Consider the following 19276-nt stretch of genomic DNA (forward strand, 5'->3'; position numbering starts at 1 on the left):
CAGACATACACATACATACATACCCAAACTCACATCTTACCATTCACATACCACAACACCACTAGCGCTAATTCAAAATCTCCGTACTTCGGGATTTTGAATTTCACGCTGCTGGTGTTCCTGGATTTCAAGACTTCGCTATTATAATTTTGAAATACTAAAATTCGTGATTTCAGTATTTTGAAATTAAATAGGGAACCCCTATATATACATATATATATATATATATATATATATATATATATATATATATATAAATATAAATATAGTTTTATATATATATATATATATATATATATATATATATATATATATGTATGTATATATATATATATATATATATATATATATATATACACATATATATATATACATATGTTGCTAGATATGCTAACTCTGAGATTGTCCTACTTCAGAAAAAAGGGAATATTCCAAGGAATAGCTATCTCTGACTCAGAATATATGAATATACAAGTCCTTTTTTTGGCCACTCAGCTCAGCATTACAGGACTCACTAAAGCCAGTCCTGACATTTCAAATGGTTACTGTAGTTTCAAATAGCGCATTACTTACAAAATATCTCTTGCCTTTATCTGCTGACTTAGATAGCTCTATCAAAAATCCTTTACTCCCTGAACACTAAGCATAGTTTAGACAGTATTGCTTATGTATCCATTCGCAAAATAATACAGTTTGTCACTGAGACTCAGTGTGAGCTGTAAATTGATTATGTGCCGACTTCTTTCCAGATTTGGGCTACTGGAGAGAGTATTTATGTTGGTTAGAAGGAAGTGCTTTTCGTCTGGGGGACTGCTTCTATAGGGTGACAGTGATAACAACCTTCTAAAGCTCATGGAAATATTCATTTGGCAGTGATAGATTTGTTAGCTGCATTATAAATGCAGCAGCAAATGTTAACAGGCTTTAGAAATTTGGATTACAGGCAAAAGGTCAATATATTTCTTAATCTTTTGCTAACTTTTGAGAAACTAATTTCTGTAAAGTCAAAATAAGTGCTGAATCTAAGAAGGGTTCTACGTGTTTTCCCTTTTCTATGGTCTTGACCATGCATTCTGATGTTGGTGCATAGGAAAAGTACTCTGCAAAAGCATCTGTGACTTTTACATGCGAACACTGTGTCATCATTGAGTTTTAGGAAAGTATACTCATGTAGCTTTATTTGTCAATCATGTTAAGTTTTCATGCAAAAATTTGTGCTACCTCCCTTCAAAGACAGCTGTTGTTTTGAGTGTATTGCTTTTGCCTTGACTGACCTAATTTCACGTGCTACAGCGGAGTTTTTTTTTTTTTTATGAACTACATTTATAGTGCTTCTAGTTAGCCAGAACTTGTTTACTCTTTGTTTACCATAACTTTTATGTCTCTTCTTGCTGATCTTCCTTTGCTGAGAATGGTTAAATGCCTATTAATCCTTCTGTTGCACCTTCAGGTGAGGATTATTAATGTGCCAGTAAGTCCTGATTGCATTTTCCATTATATTGTTAGGCTAGGGAGTTCTGCCTATCTCTTTGTAGCCTACTCAGAAAACATGCTGGATATAGATTACTAATTTAACTTTGCTGTATTTCGCAGGATGTCAGTAGCTGCTGTAAAGCCAACACCATAGATCTTTACTCACCTCCGCAGAAGATATAAGTCAGTCAAAACTGCTTATTTATTCTTTTCACGAGACTGGCTCTGGTGTGTACACAAGGAGTGCAAGGAAAACCAGTATTGATAACACTGGATTTTGTTGCTCTATTTCAAGGCTATTTGTGGGAGCACATATGTTTTTCTTTCTTACTGTTACTGTTGCCTTTTTAGCGTAACAGTTCAGTATTTCTTTTCTTCCTGTTTTTTTTGTTTATATCACACGTGCTTCAGCTTTCATGAGTTTATGTCATTTTTGAATACTATGTATGAGAAACATAATAATAATAATACTTATTTGTTAACCAGGTACAGTCCCTTTTCAGGGGCAACCCAAGAACAATGTCTGGTTAAGTGACTTGCTCATGGTAACACAGTAAGCAAATGAGGATAAAGGGAACCAAACACTGAACCATAGGAACTCTAGCAATAACCTCCGTGCCAGCTGCTATTATAAGAAATGGATACAAATTTTTGCATCTGGACTGTTAATGGTAAGGGAGAATATCAATACCCAAAGAAATTAACAGAGACAGTCACTACTGTTTTTGATGTGAAGTTGCTAGTCTTTCTCAATGCCATTTTGCCACATCCTATTTAGCATTGCATGTGTATCATGGAATAAATAGAATCATCTGGATTTACATGTTATACAATAGTTTAGAATCTTCATCCACCCAATGGAAAGAAACATCATCTCTTTACAACCTCAAAATACTAAATAAAAATAAAAATAAAAAATAATAATAACATTACATCAAACAGATCACTGTTACTTCATGCACGGTACTGAGGTTCCATCAAGCCTCTTTTCAATATCACCCTAGGAACACTGTCTGTTTAAAGGATCTGCAGTAAGCCACACAATAGAGAAATGAAGACAGAAGTAATCAAATTCAGGACTAGATGATGAGGCTGATTAGAAGCTGATATAGACTTAATCCTCTCTGCTGAACTGCCAGACTACCTCTATGAGGTATCAAATATGATTGTAGAATTGTACTGTGCTAAAAAGAGCTTATTTAGAACATCACTAAGTGGGGAAGTAAAATAAATATGTAACCCTCTAAAATGAAGAGTATTTTTTTCTTTAACACTGGCCTTCATACAGTATTATACATGTCCACTGTTAACTGCTCCAACATTCTTGTGTTGTTAACCACATCAACAGCTCAAGTCGAACTACAGGCCCACACAATGTTTGCGTCTATACCCCAAACACTGCAATGCTGATCTGTAGGAGATGGTAGTGTATTAATAACCATGCATGGACTTCTGATGAAAAAATGTTCATAGATCGCATTTTGATACTGATGGCACAGCTAACACAGGGGCAGTTGAAAAAGTGGCTCCAGCTTTGCTCAGTATATGAAAACTATACAAATGTTAATAGTATTACTCCTTTGTGAGTCTGACACAAATGTTCAGTACCAAGAATTCATATGATCCATGCATGAATATTACCAAAACAAACAATTTTATATAAGGTGAGTGTTGAAAAAATTTCAGGCATCTTTACTTAACATGCATGTATTATAGAACCAGAATGTACCATAATAGAGTAGAGATAACAATTCAGTTAATCAATCTGGGAGCATTTAACCTCTTGTTTTTTGCCTTGAAGGTCATAACTAAATAGTTCATGACCCACCCACGACATGGTATGCTGCGTCATTCCTCACTATTAATGGTGCCAGTTTAGCTTTAAAACGTATTATAGTTATATTTATACTAACAGGCACGTATTTATATGCTTTGTGGTACATCCTTTAAGAAACCAAGAGGCCTGCTGTGCACAGAGACAGCTGCTATTTTTCACCATCAAACAGGACATTATTCAAGTTGCCTATGTTTGTTTTATGTTTAAGTTCCTTATTTTTCTTATGTAGAAAATAAAACAGCTAGCTTTTTAATATATTTACAAATAACCTCCATGTCTCCTGCCCCCACTCTACCTTAATACATTACGCAGACAATTCCACAATTATTAACACCTCCAACAATATACAAAATCTTCACATTGTCACTCAAAAATCTCTGCACCTAGTAGAACAATAGCTAACTGAAAACAAACTGCTTTTCAACTCCAGAAAGACGATGCTTCTTTATTTCCTTCCAAAACACCTCACTCCACCAAAGAAAACTTCACAATCTCATCCTTGGATAATACAATTATCCTTCCAAAACACCTCACTCCACCAAAGAAAACTTCACAATCTCATCCTTAGATAATACAATTATCATCACTGACTGAAACACCAAATTGCTTGGTGTTATTATCGACAACCACTTAAAATCCGACCTACATATCTTAAACTGTGTCAAAAAGTCCAATCACAAACTAGGTGTTCTGTACCGCAACAACAAATATATACCTAACAAATCAAGACCTATACTAGCTCAAACATTTATTCTACCATCCCTGTTATATGCTACTCCCATACTTACTAACCTCCAAAATAATCTTTTAACCAAACTAGAAAACACCTATAACAAGATAGCCAGATTTCCAGCCACTAATAGCTACGAATCCCATTATTGCATATCTCTGAAAAGCTTAAGATGGCCTGAGCTCCCCCACATGCTTCAAATATCATAACTACAAATTGCACGTGGCATCCAGAATAGCCCCAACTGCTGCCCTGCCCTTACATCCATACTTTCACCCTAGACACCCAATCATGACCTCAGAAGCACACAACAAACCCTACTTCAGGTGACCAAGCCAAACAAAAATTTTGGAAAAGTACTCTACAGTCATTCAATTGCATACTAATGGAACAAACTTCCATTGTGCCTTCCCTCCACTACCAAAAATGGCAATTTCAAAAAGCAACTAAAAGTTAATTTCCAACACCTTTCCTGTAACTAGTCTAGTTCAGATACAGATTTGCTGTATCCAGGACTGTTTGTAAGCTTCTGAGCCCCCCAAGCCTTTCTGTCTTGGAGCGAAGCCTTCTAGCTTATCAGTGGGAGTGGTAAGCACTAGGTAGCCTATCTACCATAAGAGTGGTTTCTTGCCCAGAAATTGTAGTTTATTGGCCATTTGGCAGTTTTTCCATTTCTTTAACTTTGTGGTTTAAAAGCCCTAGGTTGCCCTTATTCCCACCTTTCCTGTAACTAGTCTAGTCCAGATACAGATTTGCTGTATCCAAGACTGTTTGTAAGCTCCTGAGCCCCCCAAGCCTTTCTCTGTTGGAGGGATGCCTTCTAGCTTATCAGTGGGAGAGGTAAGCACTTAGTGGGAGTGGTAAGCACTAGGTAGCCTATCTACCACAATAGTGGTTTCTAGCCCAGAAATTGTAGTTTATTGGCGGTTTGGCAGATTTTCCATCTCTTTCAACCTTCTCATTTAAAAGCCCATGTTTGCACTCATTTCCTACCTTTCCTGTAACTAGTCTAATCCAGATACAGATTTGCTATATCCAGTACTGCTTGTAAGCTTCTGAGGCCCCTAAGCCTTTCTGTGTTGGAGGGAAGCCTTCTTGCTTATCAGTGGGAGTGGTAAGCACTAGGTAGCCTATCTAATACAAGAGTGGTTTCTGGTCCAGAAATTGTAGTTTATTAGACGTTTGGGCAGTTTTTCCATCTCTTTCAACCTTCTGGTTTAAAAGCCAATGTTTGCGCTCATTTCCCACCTTTCCTGTAACTCGTCTAGTCCAGATACAGATTTTCAGAGGCTCTCAAATCTAGGTAGGAGGAGAGGGTTGTCTGTGTACTTGAGGCAATTGCTGCATTGCTCCAAGATGCCCAGATTCATCAGGTAGACAGGAGAAAACACCGTGAGCTGACCCTTAGACATGCCTGGATAGGTGCTTATTTATTAAGTACTAAAAACTGGTGAGTGCTGTAGTAATTTGTAGCTTAATTAGTGCTTACAACAAGTTCTAAACAAGTGCTGAGCTCAAAGAAACAGATTTGAGTGCTAAAACTAAAAAAAATTGCCTACTTCTAAGGGAAAATTTGAAGAGCAGACTTAATGGCGCCAGGAATAGTTTAACCCTAGCTAAGCGGCGATGGATAAAGTGTATTTTTTTTTTAATATAACAGTAGCAAATGAGCAAACTGATTTAAACAAATTAACCAATTAACCAATAAAAAGCTAAAAACTGAGCCCTGTTCCAGCAGTCTTTGAACAGACAAGTTCTAACTGTACACTCCCATCACTAGGGTGCAGGGGAATCTTCTCCAAAAAAAGATGGCCTGGATTAGTGCTCAAGTTGTACAAACAAAGCTAGATTCAGCAGATCTGAATCTAGTCTATGCTACAGCAAATAAAGTGTACCAATTTCAGAAAGAAACAGTTCAAATAAGCAGGCCAATAAGCCTTTAACCAGAAATTCTCAGCTCAAAAGAGTAGAATCTACCCTTTCCTCCCACAAGAGTGCAGACGACACATTTTTAATGTAAAATAACTGGCCTGAAGCCAAAGTGCTTAAACCAGAACGAATACACTTTTAGAATAACAGACAGTAAGCTTTCAATGAGCAACTCCCAACTTAGAAGGATATAAGCTACCTGTCCTGCCACAACAGTGCAGACCACAAACCTTCTTAATGTAAAACAACTGGTCTGAAGCCAAAGCGCTTAAACCAAAGGCTTAGAATAACAGTTACAGTTTAATCAGGCTACTAATAAGCAGTAATAAATGCAGCAGAATAAATGCAAAAGAACAGGCAGCAAAAGCAAAATAAAGTAATAAAGTAGGAAGAAACACAAATAAAGTAAAAGCAGATGAATATAGTGCAATTTTTTATAACAATAGAAAATGAGCAAAATGATTTAAACAAATTACCCAATTAACCAGTAAAAAAGCTCAAAACTGAGCCCTGTTCCAGCAGTCTTCAATGCCACTAGGGTGCAGGGGAACCTTCTCCAAAAAAATGGCCTGGGTTAGTGCTCAAGTTATACAAACATAGCTAGATTCAGCAGGCTTGAATCTAGTGCATGCTACAGCAAACAAGGTGCACCAATTTCAGAAAGAAACAGTTTAAATAAGCTGGCACACTAAGCCTTTAACCAGAAATTCCCAGCTCATAAGGCCAAAATCTAGCCTCTCCCCCCACAAGAGTGCAGACCACAAATCTTCTTAATGTAAAATAATTGGCCTGAAGCCCAAGTGCTTAAACCAGAACTAGTGCACTTTTAGAATAACAGACACTGAGCCTTCAATGAGCAATTCCTAACTTAGAAGGATGTAAGCTACCTGTCCTGCCACAACAGTGCAGACCACAAACCTTCTTAATGTAAAACAACTGGTCTGAAGCCCTAGTGCTTAAACCAAAGGCTTAGAATAACAGTTACAATTTAATCAGGCTACTACCAAGCAGTAATAAATGCAGCAGAATAAATAAAATTGAGAACTATTAAGAAGAGGCTAAAGCAAAATAAAGTAATAAAGCTGGAAGAAACACAAATACAGTAAAAGCAGATGAGTAAAGTGCAAATGTGTTTACATGTTTCTTGCAGTAATTGTGCTAATGCTTATAGGTGCAAAAGCAGTAGAAGTAGTATTGTCTGCACTTATAAATGTACAACTAAATATATTTTAAGTGGGTCTGTCCTGAAATGAAGCAATTTTCTGTTCAAATGGACTGCCTCAGTAAACAAATACAAATCAGTGAATGAACCAGTCTGTGGCCTAGACTACACAATACTTGGTAAGTTGCTACATTTCCATAGGCATTGTCTCTGATGATTTTACAGAAACCACACATGGATATTGCTTTATATATATATATAAATGACATCAGCACCAGACATGGTTTTTTGTTTATTTTTAAATGGTATGGGAATTATGTATGTGGATCTGCCAGCTAATACCTATAACTACAAATAAATGTTTGCATCTTACCTGAACATGTCCTGTTGTTGATTTCCAAGTGATAGTCATCAGCACAAGCACACACCCTCCCTCCAGGAATGGCAAGACAGAGAACACTGCATCCCCCATTGTTTGTACGACAAGCATTGCTACCTATGAACATAGAACACAGATCCAAATGCAGTCAGAACTCTAGCTGTAGTAATGTAAGTATGTCATTTACAGCTTAAAAAAATTGTTATTAATGAAACATGCGCTTGTGCGTATGCACATGCACAGCCACACACACACACGCACATTCTTTTTTGTTATCTTATCTGAAACATACATATGCATAGAATTCAACATATAAAGAAAGCATATGGACATTTTAAATGGGAAATATTGCAAATTGTTGAATTCTAGGAAATTAGATGTGCAGATAGAAACGATACAATATAGCAGTACAAACCATGGAAAGAAGTTCTCAAAATATGTTACATGGAGTTGATCTTCCTCTCCTTCCCACACTGCTGCTTAATATAAACATTAACCTTGAGGTTATACAGTTTAGGAGATATGTACAGATGTGAGTTATTAACTTTTCCATTTACTACAAGTTACTTTGCCCTTCATTTAGTACACATAATGTGTACTTTTAATGGGGTGCATGATCCCTCTACACTTGAAGGCATGGTTGTGCAGACCCTCTATATGTTATTTGAAACAGTTTTACAAGAATACACTTCACTTTTTTTAAAAAAAACTGTGCGTCTGAGAAACATGCTTTACTCATTCCTTCATTCCTTACTATTACTGTCATCCTAGTGCATTTTTAGGGTGAGTACAGCTAATGGATCTCCCACCCAACAAAAGGAAAACATCATGCACCACTCCACATCAGAATGGATCTACTCAGTGCCAGAAGTCTAAATAACAACTTGCCTGCCACAGAGACTCCGATGTATTTTGAGAATATGTGTGTATTTTACAGAAGCTTAGTTTAAAAGTACAGAAATCACTCCATGTATACCAGAGGTTTGCACTTAATACAACTTTTGGTAATTATGGTAAAGTAGCCTTATTTGTAAAACACCACATCAAATCTATGAAGACCCCTAGAGACCCCAAAATTAATTGACTGTGATTCAAATCATACCAGATTTAAATCATACCAGATAGGACCAAGTATGAGGCTAAAACATGTAATAACAGCCACATCTATATACCCCCCCCCGAAAAAAAGAAAAACCTAATATACTAGATGAACTTCAAATAAACAGGAAATCCATTACCTTACAATACTTTACCCAAAGCTAAACTAGGATACCTATGCCTCAGCAGTAGGTGACACCCTATCATTTCTTGATTTCATAAATAAAAACTCCCTGGACAAAACTTTCAAGAAACTCTCTAGAAGAGAAAGTATTTTGGCCTTGGTCCTTACCAACATGGCATCAATATGAACTATCACAAGGTACCCCCTTGTCCAGTTAACTCAGATCACAAACCAGTAACATTTTCAATTGTTCTCCAAAGTTAGATATCTAATCTAACCAGTGAGGGCATTACAGAAGAGGGCACAATGTCCCCTCATATTTGCAAGTACCAGATCCAGGATATTTTCAACCCTGGTAGGTGTGCAGACTAGCTTTTCCAGGGTATTTGCATTGACAAAATCCAGAAATCTTTGAGCCTGCATGTTAATGGCTGCGCGTGTATCCTGGTTTATTGTACGATAGTTGAAATCACCCATAAATGTGGTGTTGCAGTGAACTGCGAGTGACTGCAGTACATTCAAGTACATCTTATGGTTATTCTGGGTCATAGATGGGGACCTATAGCTAGGTACGGGACTTTAAGTTTAGTTGGACATGAAGTATCTCAAGTGTGTCATATTATTTCTGCAACCTTCAGGTATGCTTATTTTTTATGAAGACTGATACACCTCCACCTCTTGTCCCTGTTTGTGTGTTAGCTGATCTAAATGTGTGGAAGACATACTAGCCTTGTACTGCTGGGGTGCCTTCATTGTCTTTAAACCATGTCTCTGTAACTTGTCTCTCTAACTGCACAGATGTCAAAACGTGCCAGTGTGATGAGAGCTTCCAGGGAGTGGAGCTTTTTGTTGAGGCTCCTAGCTTTGAGCAGTAATACCTTTAGTTTATCTTGCATAGACATTTCTGTGTAGAATGGTTTATTAAATTACCATCGTCTAAAAAGGTACTATAGGGGTGAACAGTGTTTTGTCCAATATCCAAAAGTCTAGTGGGGACAGGTGGAGTTCATCCCTGGCAAAGCTGAGTGGTCTGTTAAGCATGTCAACCCAAGCTGACAAATATTGGAACCCTTAGATTGACACCAGTAACTAAGCCAATGTTTAAACTCAATCATCTTCTGTTTAAATTGTGATATCATCCTTTGAGAAGGTAGAATGCTGCTCAATGTTAGGCTCATAGATGCTTGGGATACATAATCTAAAAGCTTTATCATATCAATCTTCATAAAGTCTAGGGAGGTATGTCTTCAGTTATTAACACTAACTGAACTATGATGGAGTCATACTGGTAGTTGCCATTTAATGTCCTGAGTGCGTATGTAATCTGGGCCGATCCTTTCCCCTGACTGGCAACTGACCATAATTGTCTTCTTGCTCAGCCTGGTGAAGGGGGCATCAGTGGGTGTGTCTCAGAATAGGGCATCCAATGACCAATATATTGGGCTGCATTGCAGTTTGCCTTAAGAGCTAAGACTCTGAGACATTGTGAGAAAAAAAAAAAGAAAACACAAAATTCTGAACAAACAGAACAGCGATTGTTTTCCCACGGGAAAAAAATTGCTGGTCTGCAAAAAAAAAAAAAAAACAAAAAGCAAAAAAACAAACACAAAATAAAGTGGGTTCTTCATCCACCACACCCTCTGATGTGGGGGCTGTGCCCCCCACACCCCGCCTACTTAAATATATCAACTCCAAGATCTCACCACAGTGGAAGAAACAGCAAAGTCCTGAAAAAGGCCAAGTGATTTTTTTCCCTGAGAAAAAAATCTCTGCTCCGTGTCTTCGGAATTTTGCCGTTGACATTTAGCTGTCAATTAAACAGCATTCGCTTACTTAATAGGGAACCCATATATATATATATATATATATATATATATATATATATATATATATATATATATGTATGTATATGTGTGTGTGTGTGTGTGTGTATATATATATATATATAGGTCCATAATGCCAAATTACGGACAACGTCGAAGGATCAAATGTCGAAAATGGTTTGCTGGAAAACCATTTCTGACATTTGATCCATGTGCTTGAATGGGAAAAAAGCATTCACTTATTTCCCATTCAAACACATGGTGAATTGGCATTGTGGTTCTTTGCATCCGTACTTACAACGTTTGTTTGACGGAAGCGCAAATAACCGGGCATACTTCCGCAAAAGTGCTTTTTACAGAAAAAGCACTTTCGCGGAAGTATGCCTGCAGCTAGAGGGAGTCATGGGGGAATGACTGTTGCGGAGATCGTGCTATGGTGCGGATAAGGGAATATTCCCTTTTCCTCACTGTAATGTGAGTGAGAATATTAAAGTAGGGTGGTTGTGGGGGGGCAAAGCCCCCCACATGGGGGCTGCATAAAAGTAGATTTATTGTTTTTTTTTTTTTAACACACTTTAATGAAAGCGCTTTTTTGGTGAAAGTGCTTTCGTTAAAGTGTGTTCGGTGATTGTGGATTCATATATATATATATATATATATATATATATATATATATATATATATATATATATATCAAGATGGATTAGCTAAGCAGGTAGGTTATCAAGATGGATTAGCTAAGCAGGTAGGTGTCAAGGTTAAACGTTTGGACTCATGTTAAAGTTGCAGGTTTAAATCTCCAGTCTTCCAGTCTGTGTTCAATGGTATAAAAGCCTGTGTGCAACATTGCAAAATGTGTACATTGATTATCTGGTGTTCTTCAGAAGTACATGTTTTTAGAGGAACATATATCCTAGATCTGCTACACATAAATAGCAAATATGGGAAAGTGCTTCAAACCCCAAGTGTGATGTCCTCACTGGTAAGATCCTATCACAAAGTGTTCTCCCTTAATTAGTCACCCCACCTAACCCCAAAAATGTTAAGAACTTCTCTAAGGTAAATTACCACGTTTAAGGGATGACATAGCTAGTTTCCAAGCTCTCACATATCCAGAAAATACAGAAACCTATGCAGAGGTGTACTCAAATGCCCTGTGTGATTATATAAACAACTGCATAAAAATGTCAGTACCAGACCGGAATAAACCCAGGTTAAACCACAAAAACAAGTTACCCTGGTGGGCCCCTGGTATTAATAGGCTGTACAAAAAAGGAAAGAAAGAAAATCCTGTTGAGAAGTAAGAAGGAATGTGCACAACAGAGCATAAAGTCTCCAATTAGTCTAGACAATTGAATAATAGAACTAATCTAGTCTCTGAAAGCAGACCTTGAGGTAAAAATAGCTTCAGTGCTAAGATAACCATATGGCATTTTTCTTTTGTCAACAGTCTTAAGGGCAACACCTGACAATGTGCCTAATTAGTGGCAAATGGCATCACTAATACTCAAAAGGAAATACAGAAAATCTGCTGGTTGACAAATTCAGCTCAAATTTCACTTCTCCGTCACCTCCAGTTCTCCACCAAGAAATACCTTCCATCACTCCATCACCAATTATTACCAAACAACCAAGTTGCACTCTTTAAAGCAAAAAAAACATGGCTTCAGTGGGATCTGGCAATATATCCAGTTGTCTTTTAAACAGTTTAAATCAAAACTTATCAGGCCCATTAGGACCTCTGTTTAACTACAATCTGTGGAGTAGCTTTGTACCAATAGAGTGGAGGACAGTAACAGTTAAACCACTGCAAAAATTAGGATTATCTACTGACCATGGGAATTAAAGACCCATAAGTTTGACTAGTACTACATGCAAGTTCTTGGAAAGAATAATTAAGGAACTGATAAATAATGACATAGGAAACCTACAAATACTGGACCCAACCTAGTTTAGCTTTGTAAAGGACAGATCATACCTACTGAATCTGGTGGATTTCTTAGAGAAAGTCACTAAGGCCATGGATGTGGGTAAAACACTACATAGTGCTTACCTTAACCTGGGCAAGGCAAATGACACAGTTCCCCACTCTGGTATTCTAAACAAACTCACAAAATGGGTATAAATCACTATGACTCCAGAGAGGTAGCTGATGCTCATGGGCAGGACGCATGCGGTTAAAGTGGGTGAATCAAGATTTAACAAGAATTCAGTTACTAATTGTAGGCCACAGGGTTCAGTACTGGGACCATTTCTGTTCAGAATATACTTCTCTGAAGTCAAGGCTAATGTGGAAATCCTCTGGATGACAAAGTTTGCCAACAACTGCAAGCTGGGGCAATCACTGAATCCCACACTGATATAGATATCCTTCAGGTAGGTGGAGATCAGACAAATGATTGATGCCAGAACCGTGGTCTAAAACTAAATGTGAACAAGTTTTTAATCATATCCTTTGTGATGTCAAATATCCCTGCAAATTTCAACATTAATAGCATACCCCTTAAAGTAGACACAGAGGTGAGAGATCTAGGTACACAGATAGATAATAGTCTAAACTTTGGCCGCCATACATCCACAGTGGTGAGGAAGTCCTTCTATGTGGAACAACTTTTAAGCAAAGGTAATGGGATCCATATCCAAGGAAATTATAGTCCTGCTGTACTCAGCCCTCATTAGACCAATAATTGAGTACAATTTGCCATTTGACATGTACTTGACTAGGCACTTACAGCAGCTGGACCAAAATCAGAGGTTCCTCACAAAGAAAATACAGGGTGTAAACAACATGTCCTGTGTGAATAGACTAAAAGCCATTCGAGTTTGTGAAGTCTCGTTATGTTTGTCTCGATTATTTGAAAGTCAGTTATCTGAGAGTCTGTTCCAAAGGTGTAGTAACTTCTGGGAGACAAATCTGTCCCTCCAGTAGGTTCTATTAAGGTCACATACCAGGTTAAGGTCTTTAGAGTGAGTAACCCATGTACCATTTGACTTACAAAGATGCAGCATTTCCAATAAAGCAGGGTAAGAGATTGCCTTGTATGCAAGACTAAGATCACCTCTGAGTAGTTTGTTGAAACAGAATAAAGTGACAGTGATTTCAGATGATCCACATGAGACAGATGCTGAAGACCTTGAATTTTCTATGTGAGAAACCTTTGTGGTCTCTCCAATTGCTGCAGGTGCTTGGATAGGTACATAGCAAATGGGGCATTGTACTCAATTATTGGCCTGATGAGGGAAGGGAGGTTATAACTTCTTTTTTTTTCTGGAGGCAATGCTCTTACTTATGAGATGAGCAATATAGAATGCCCTTCTTACCACTGTTGAGACATGGTGGTCAAAGGTAAGGTTGCTGTCAACTAGTGCCCAGGTCTCTCATCACTGCATGTGTACTTAAGGTATTGATGCAGTAGTTAATAGTAGCATCACGCTTACTGAAAGGGATGTTAATACTTTTTTTTCCATTGAGTTTAAGGCCATGACTTTGGCACCAACCATGACCCTCTTGTAGGATATTGACATCATTTGGAGATTCTATGACCACTGCCAGTTTACAGTCAACAGCAAACTTTGTCAGCCACAGACTTTTGGTTTTTCCTTATACTTTGGAGAAATAGATTACAAACAGTAGATGTCCCAGGACTGATCCTTGTGGAACACCACTGGTTACAGGTCTGCTGTTGGAGGTGGATTCCCCTTTTTTGACTATATGGGTTCTATCGGTGAGCCAGTTAGCAACCCATCTAATCAGATAAGGGTCGATACCTATCTGGGTGAGTTTGTCAATGATACCTGAGTGGGGGATAGTGTCACACACCTTGGCTAAGTCTAGGTGGCTGTATGCAGAGATTTCCAGAGCCTGTTTCAAAGAAGTCCACCAGGTTTAACAGGCATTTTTAGGGAATCTCCTAACTCTAGATCCCACACAATTTTGGTTTTGTGAAAGGTACATCATGCCTGCTCAACCTGGTTGAATTTCTGAGTCAGTCACCAGGGTTGTGGATGACGGCAAGGGAGTTCATACAGCCTACCTTGATCTGGCCAAGGCCTTTGATACCATTCATCACTCAGGAATTACTGATAAACTCACCAAACTAGGCATCAACCCCTATATCACTAGGTGGGTTGCAAATTGGTTCACAGTCACAGATAGAACCCACAGTGTGAAAGTAGCAGACTGCAAGTCAGACTGCCGACCAGTCGCGAGTGGAGTCCCATAGGGATTGGTCCTGGGTCCTCTCCTGTTTGGCATCTAATTCTCAGAAGTCCAGGCCAACACGGAGGGACTCTGGCTGACATAGATGCCGGAATCTGTTGAAGACTGGGGGGGGGGGGCAGAGGGTGAGAGGGGCACTTAGTGATCTAAAACTATTTACTACCACAACATAGGTTCACTTGGAGGACATTTTAAGCTTAGCCATTTTCATTTTGGTGCTTGAATTAACATTTTCTGATTGGTGTTACCTATCCCATGGCTGATAAATAACTGATCATACATTGATAATTTGAGGGGACCCATGTAGGGGATGCAGCATTTAGGAACTGCCTCTTTTGAGACACAGACATGCCTGTTACAAAAGCTAAATGGAGCACATACATACATACATACATACACACACACACACACACACACACACACACACACACACACACACACACACACACACACATACACATGCCTGCTACAAAAGCTAAACGGAGCACCAGCCTGTTACAAAAGCTGCTTTTGTAACAAGCTGGTGCTCCGTTTAGCTTTTGAAAAGCTACTACAGCCCATAAGAAAATTAGATTTGTGACTAATAATAATTTCTTGGCAAAAGCTCTTACACTCATTTCAGACATTAGAGTTTTGTACTTATTGTTCTGAAAATACATGTTGATTACAAATATGTTATTTTATTAATTTTTTGAGTGAATTAGAGTAACATTTAAAAATGTCCCTGGTTTTGGCCCTTCATCATCTATTATTTTTAATTATGTTAGGGATCCTGTAAAACACAGGAGGAAAACTCAGAAAGGAACAGTTGACACCTATGTGTACAACCTTTACTGATCTTAGCTACTGTAATTTAACCTTTACAGTATGATGATTGCCTTCAGATCTACCGTAGCTCCTTCTGTATTAAATGATTTAATACCATCTTCCTGACACTACATAGCTCTCAACCGTCCATTTTCATAACGTGGAACACACTGGCAAAATGTGGAATACATACTAATGGCTTACTAAAAACTTCGACTAGGAAGGTTATAGGATGGTTAAAATATGCTGGTTTTACTTATAAAAAAGATCTTTTAATGAATAATAAAATTCTATTTATTACTATGGATATGAGTTAAAAAACTTCCTAACCAATGAACTTGTGACAGACCCTTTTAATGTGGAACTTCAAGGAACATGAACTTTTATAAGACCCAAATTACTACGTTCCTCGACTCGTAATTAGGTACACTAGAGAGTTATGTGACAGTGTTCTGCTCTGTAAAAGCATGCTACTTTTTTTCTTAATGTTTTGAGGTTATACAGCAAAACCATCCATGATGATTCGCTCCATGGCATTGCAAAAAAGGCTAGTCAGGCTAATAGGTCCATAGTTCCCAGGGTCAGTGGAAGCACTGCCTTTGTGCAAGAGAACAACGGTGGCCATTTTCCATTCAGCTGGGACAAATCCTATGCTTAGATTATGATTGAAAGGTGCACCCAATACTGTTGCTTATTCTTGTTAGACCCCATGTAGGACATAGCCTGTAATGTTATCAGGTCCCATAAATGCTGTGTTTTTCATCTTAGAGAAGACACTTATGACCTATTCTCAGAGATACAAGGTAGGTGACAAGTGATAGGGATGTCATGGGATATGTGTGGTGGGGACAGGGGAGTGAAGTTTTCACAGAACCTGTTGGCCAACAGGTTAGGTATGTCAACAGGCTCAGTATATGTGGTATCATTAACTACCAGTTCGGCACAAATCTGGGCCTTTTCTTATAGTTTATGGATGTAACTAAGGAATGCCTTATGGTTGTCTTTAGTTCAGGAAGCTAATTTGGATTCATAGTTTGCTTTAGAGGACTTCCCAAGAAGTCTTATTCACTTGTTTAAGCTGAGTAGGGACTGTTTCCAGTTTAGAGCTCACTCCCTCTTACTCTCAGATAGCAACTTCTTCTTATTATTGTAAAGCCTGTTAATGGCAGCTGTCCACCAGGCAGGTTTGCTCTTCCTTAAGGAGCTTGTTTTGCTCCTATGGCTGAGTCAATGCAGTTATACAGGTGTTTGTATAAAGCATTGGTGTAGAACTCGGCACAGTTGCCAGTTCCATCTGAGGGGGAAGGTGCAGTGAAGCTATTTATACCATCCCATAAGAGGTTATAATCTGCCTTAGAGAAGTTTTTTAGTTTAGTTGGTTCTGGGGTGGGGGGTGGGGTCAGGTATGATAGTTACTTCAAATGAGACTGCTTTCTGGTCAGATCTCACCAGAGAAGACCTTGCAGTGTGGGTGCTACAGTGGTCCCCCTTATTGATAAGCACCAGATCCATGATATTGGCACCTTGTAATTTACCCAGCCAATGGATGGGTAGTTAAAGTCACCCACTTCATCCTGATAGATTCAAGTAGATCTAAATAGGCAGTGTGTGTGTCCTGATTCATGGAGTGGGTCGTGTAGCCGGCAATGACTTGAATAGGTGACCTACCAACATTGAATTCTACCTGAAGTATCTCCAGGGACTCATATTGTTTAACGAATCTGGAGGTGTATTTAACTTTAATGAATATTGATACACTGCCTCCTTTAGTTTTTCACGCCTTCAGTTTGTGGTCTGAATGTGTGGAAGGAGGTGTAACCCAGTATGGCTGGGGTGCTCTCCACAGCCTTGAATGAGGTCTCCGTGACTGCACAAATTTGTGCATCTTTCAAGGTGAGTACTGCTTCCAGTGAGTGCAGTTTCATGTTAAGACTCCGATCATTTAGCAGTATAATCTTGACATTGTTGTTAGATGGAGTTTTTATGTCAAGTTTAATGGGAGTTTCTTATCATTTTGAACTATCAGTATCCAGTAGAAATAGCACTTGAAGGGGCTTGTAAACTCTAATTTACAGTAAGTGCAGGCATTTAGAAAGCCACCATGTTTAAAGGTCCAGCAAGAATTGAGTGAGTAGAAAAAAAATACAAAAATCAGTGCAGTCAAACTTTAGTTTTAACCTCAGAGCTTTTGTAGTTGAAAAGAAGTAGAGGTGAATACCTTAAATATATCTTGAATATTTTACTTCATATGGCTTGTGTTGGGAGTATTCATTTATGCTGCTTCCTGCCTACACACCACTTCTGAAACGGGGCACACCTACAACCAAACAAGTAAGGCTATGGCCTGAGGTAGCAGTCTTGACACTACAGGACTGCTTTGAATGTACAAACTGGTCAGTGTTAAGAGATTTAGCTGTAAAGAACCACCATACTGACCTGGAGTAGTATACAGAATCTGTAATGGCCTATATTTCAAAATGTGTTGATGACGTAACAGTCATCAAATGTATCATCATACATGATAATCAGAAACCCAGGCTATATGATAAAGTATATGAGTTCCTAGGGGCCCAAAATTCTGCATTTAAATCAAAAAACAAGGATGCCCTAAGACAGGCCAGAGCAAATCTAGGAGAGGTATGAAGGAGGCTAAGAGGACCTATGGCCATAAAATTCAGGGAAACTTCTCTCTTCTCTAATCAAAGGGACTCCAGATGTCTCTGGCAAGGCATGCAAGCCATACCAACTACAGGTCTGCATCCTCCCCATGTGAAGACAACACAGAATTTCTGAACAAACTAAACACCTACTTCGGCAGATTTGATGTGGACAACAACACTGTGCCAAATAAGCTCCATTTTGAATAGGATGACGAGGTGCTATGTCTAAGACTATCTGATGTTCCAAAGACCCTGAGGTGAGTATACCCAAGAAAAGCATCTGGTTCTGATAATATTATGGGAAAGCTTCTAAGAGACCGTGCTACCCAACTGTCCACTGTACTAATAGATATTCAACACATTCCTGCAACTAGCCATTGTACCCAGTTGCTTTAAAAATATGACAATCATTCCCTTACCCATGAAATCCCAGCCTACATATTTAAATGATTATCGGCCAGTTGCTCTTATATCAACAGTGATGAAGTGTTTTGAGCTATTGATCAAGAACCATATATCTTAAAGCCTACCTGCAACTGGATACATTGCAGTTTGCTTAGAGTTCTAACCGCTGCAAGGCTGATACAATAGTTATAGCACTTCATGAATCCATGGCACGTCTAGAGATAGGAATTGCTATGTCAAAATGCTGTTCATTTATTTAATTTCATCTTTAAAACTGTCATTCCCCAGAATCTGATATTGAAGCTGATCCAGCTGGGCATCAACACCCCCTATGTAACTGGATACTGGACTTTCTCATCAACAGACTCCAAAAAGTATGTGTGGGAAATAGCAGTCCAATCAGTATTAAAATGAGCATGAGTGTCCCTCAGGGGTGCGTCCTGAGTCCTCTGCTGTTAACCTTGTTGACACATGACTACATGGCCAAGAATGAATCCAACAAAATCATCAAGTTCGCAGATGATATATGTTGTAGGTTTTCTCAGAAGTGGTGAGGAAACAGCCTACAGGGATAAAGTGGAGCATCTGATAGGCTGGTGTGACAGCAATAACCTGGCCTTAAATATAAGC

The 19276-nt window shown here is 38.5% G+C and overlaps 1 protein-coding gene across 1 annotated transcript in view; it reads right to left on the bottom strand.

Moving 5' to 3' along the window:
* The window catches only part of LRP1B (LDL receptor related protein 1B), a gene marked incomplete at its 5' end in the record, with an annotated part of 5941474 nt that overhangs the window by 5089280 nt on the left and 832918 nt on the right, over positions 1–19276 (bottom strand). The window contains one exon of the mRNA XM_044073672.1: positions 7505–7627. Coding sequence (XP_043929607.1) covers positions 7505–7627 — 123 coding nt within the window. The remainder of the gene's footprint in view (positions 1–7504; positions 7628–19276) is intronic.

The sequence above is a fragment of the Protopterus annectens genome, chromosome 6.part0 (assembly GCF_019279795.1).
Source record: "Protopterus annectens isolate FY-2018-M chromosome 6.part0, PAN1.0, whole genome shotgun sequence".
Taxonomy (NCBI): Eukaryota; Metazoa; Chordata; order Ceratodontiformes; family Protopteridae; genus Protopterus; species Protopterus annectens.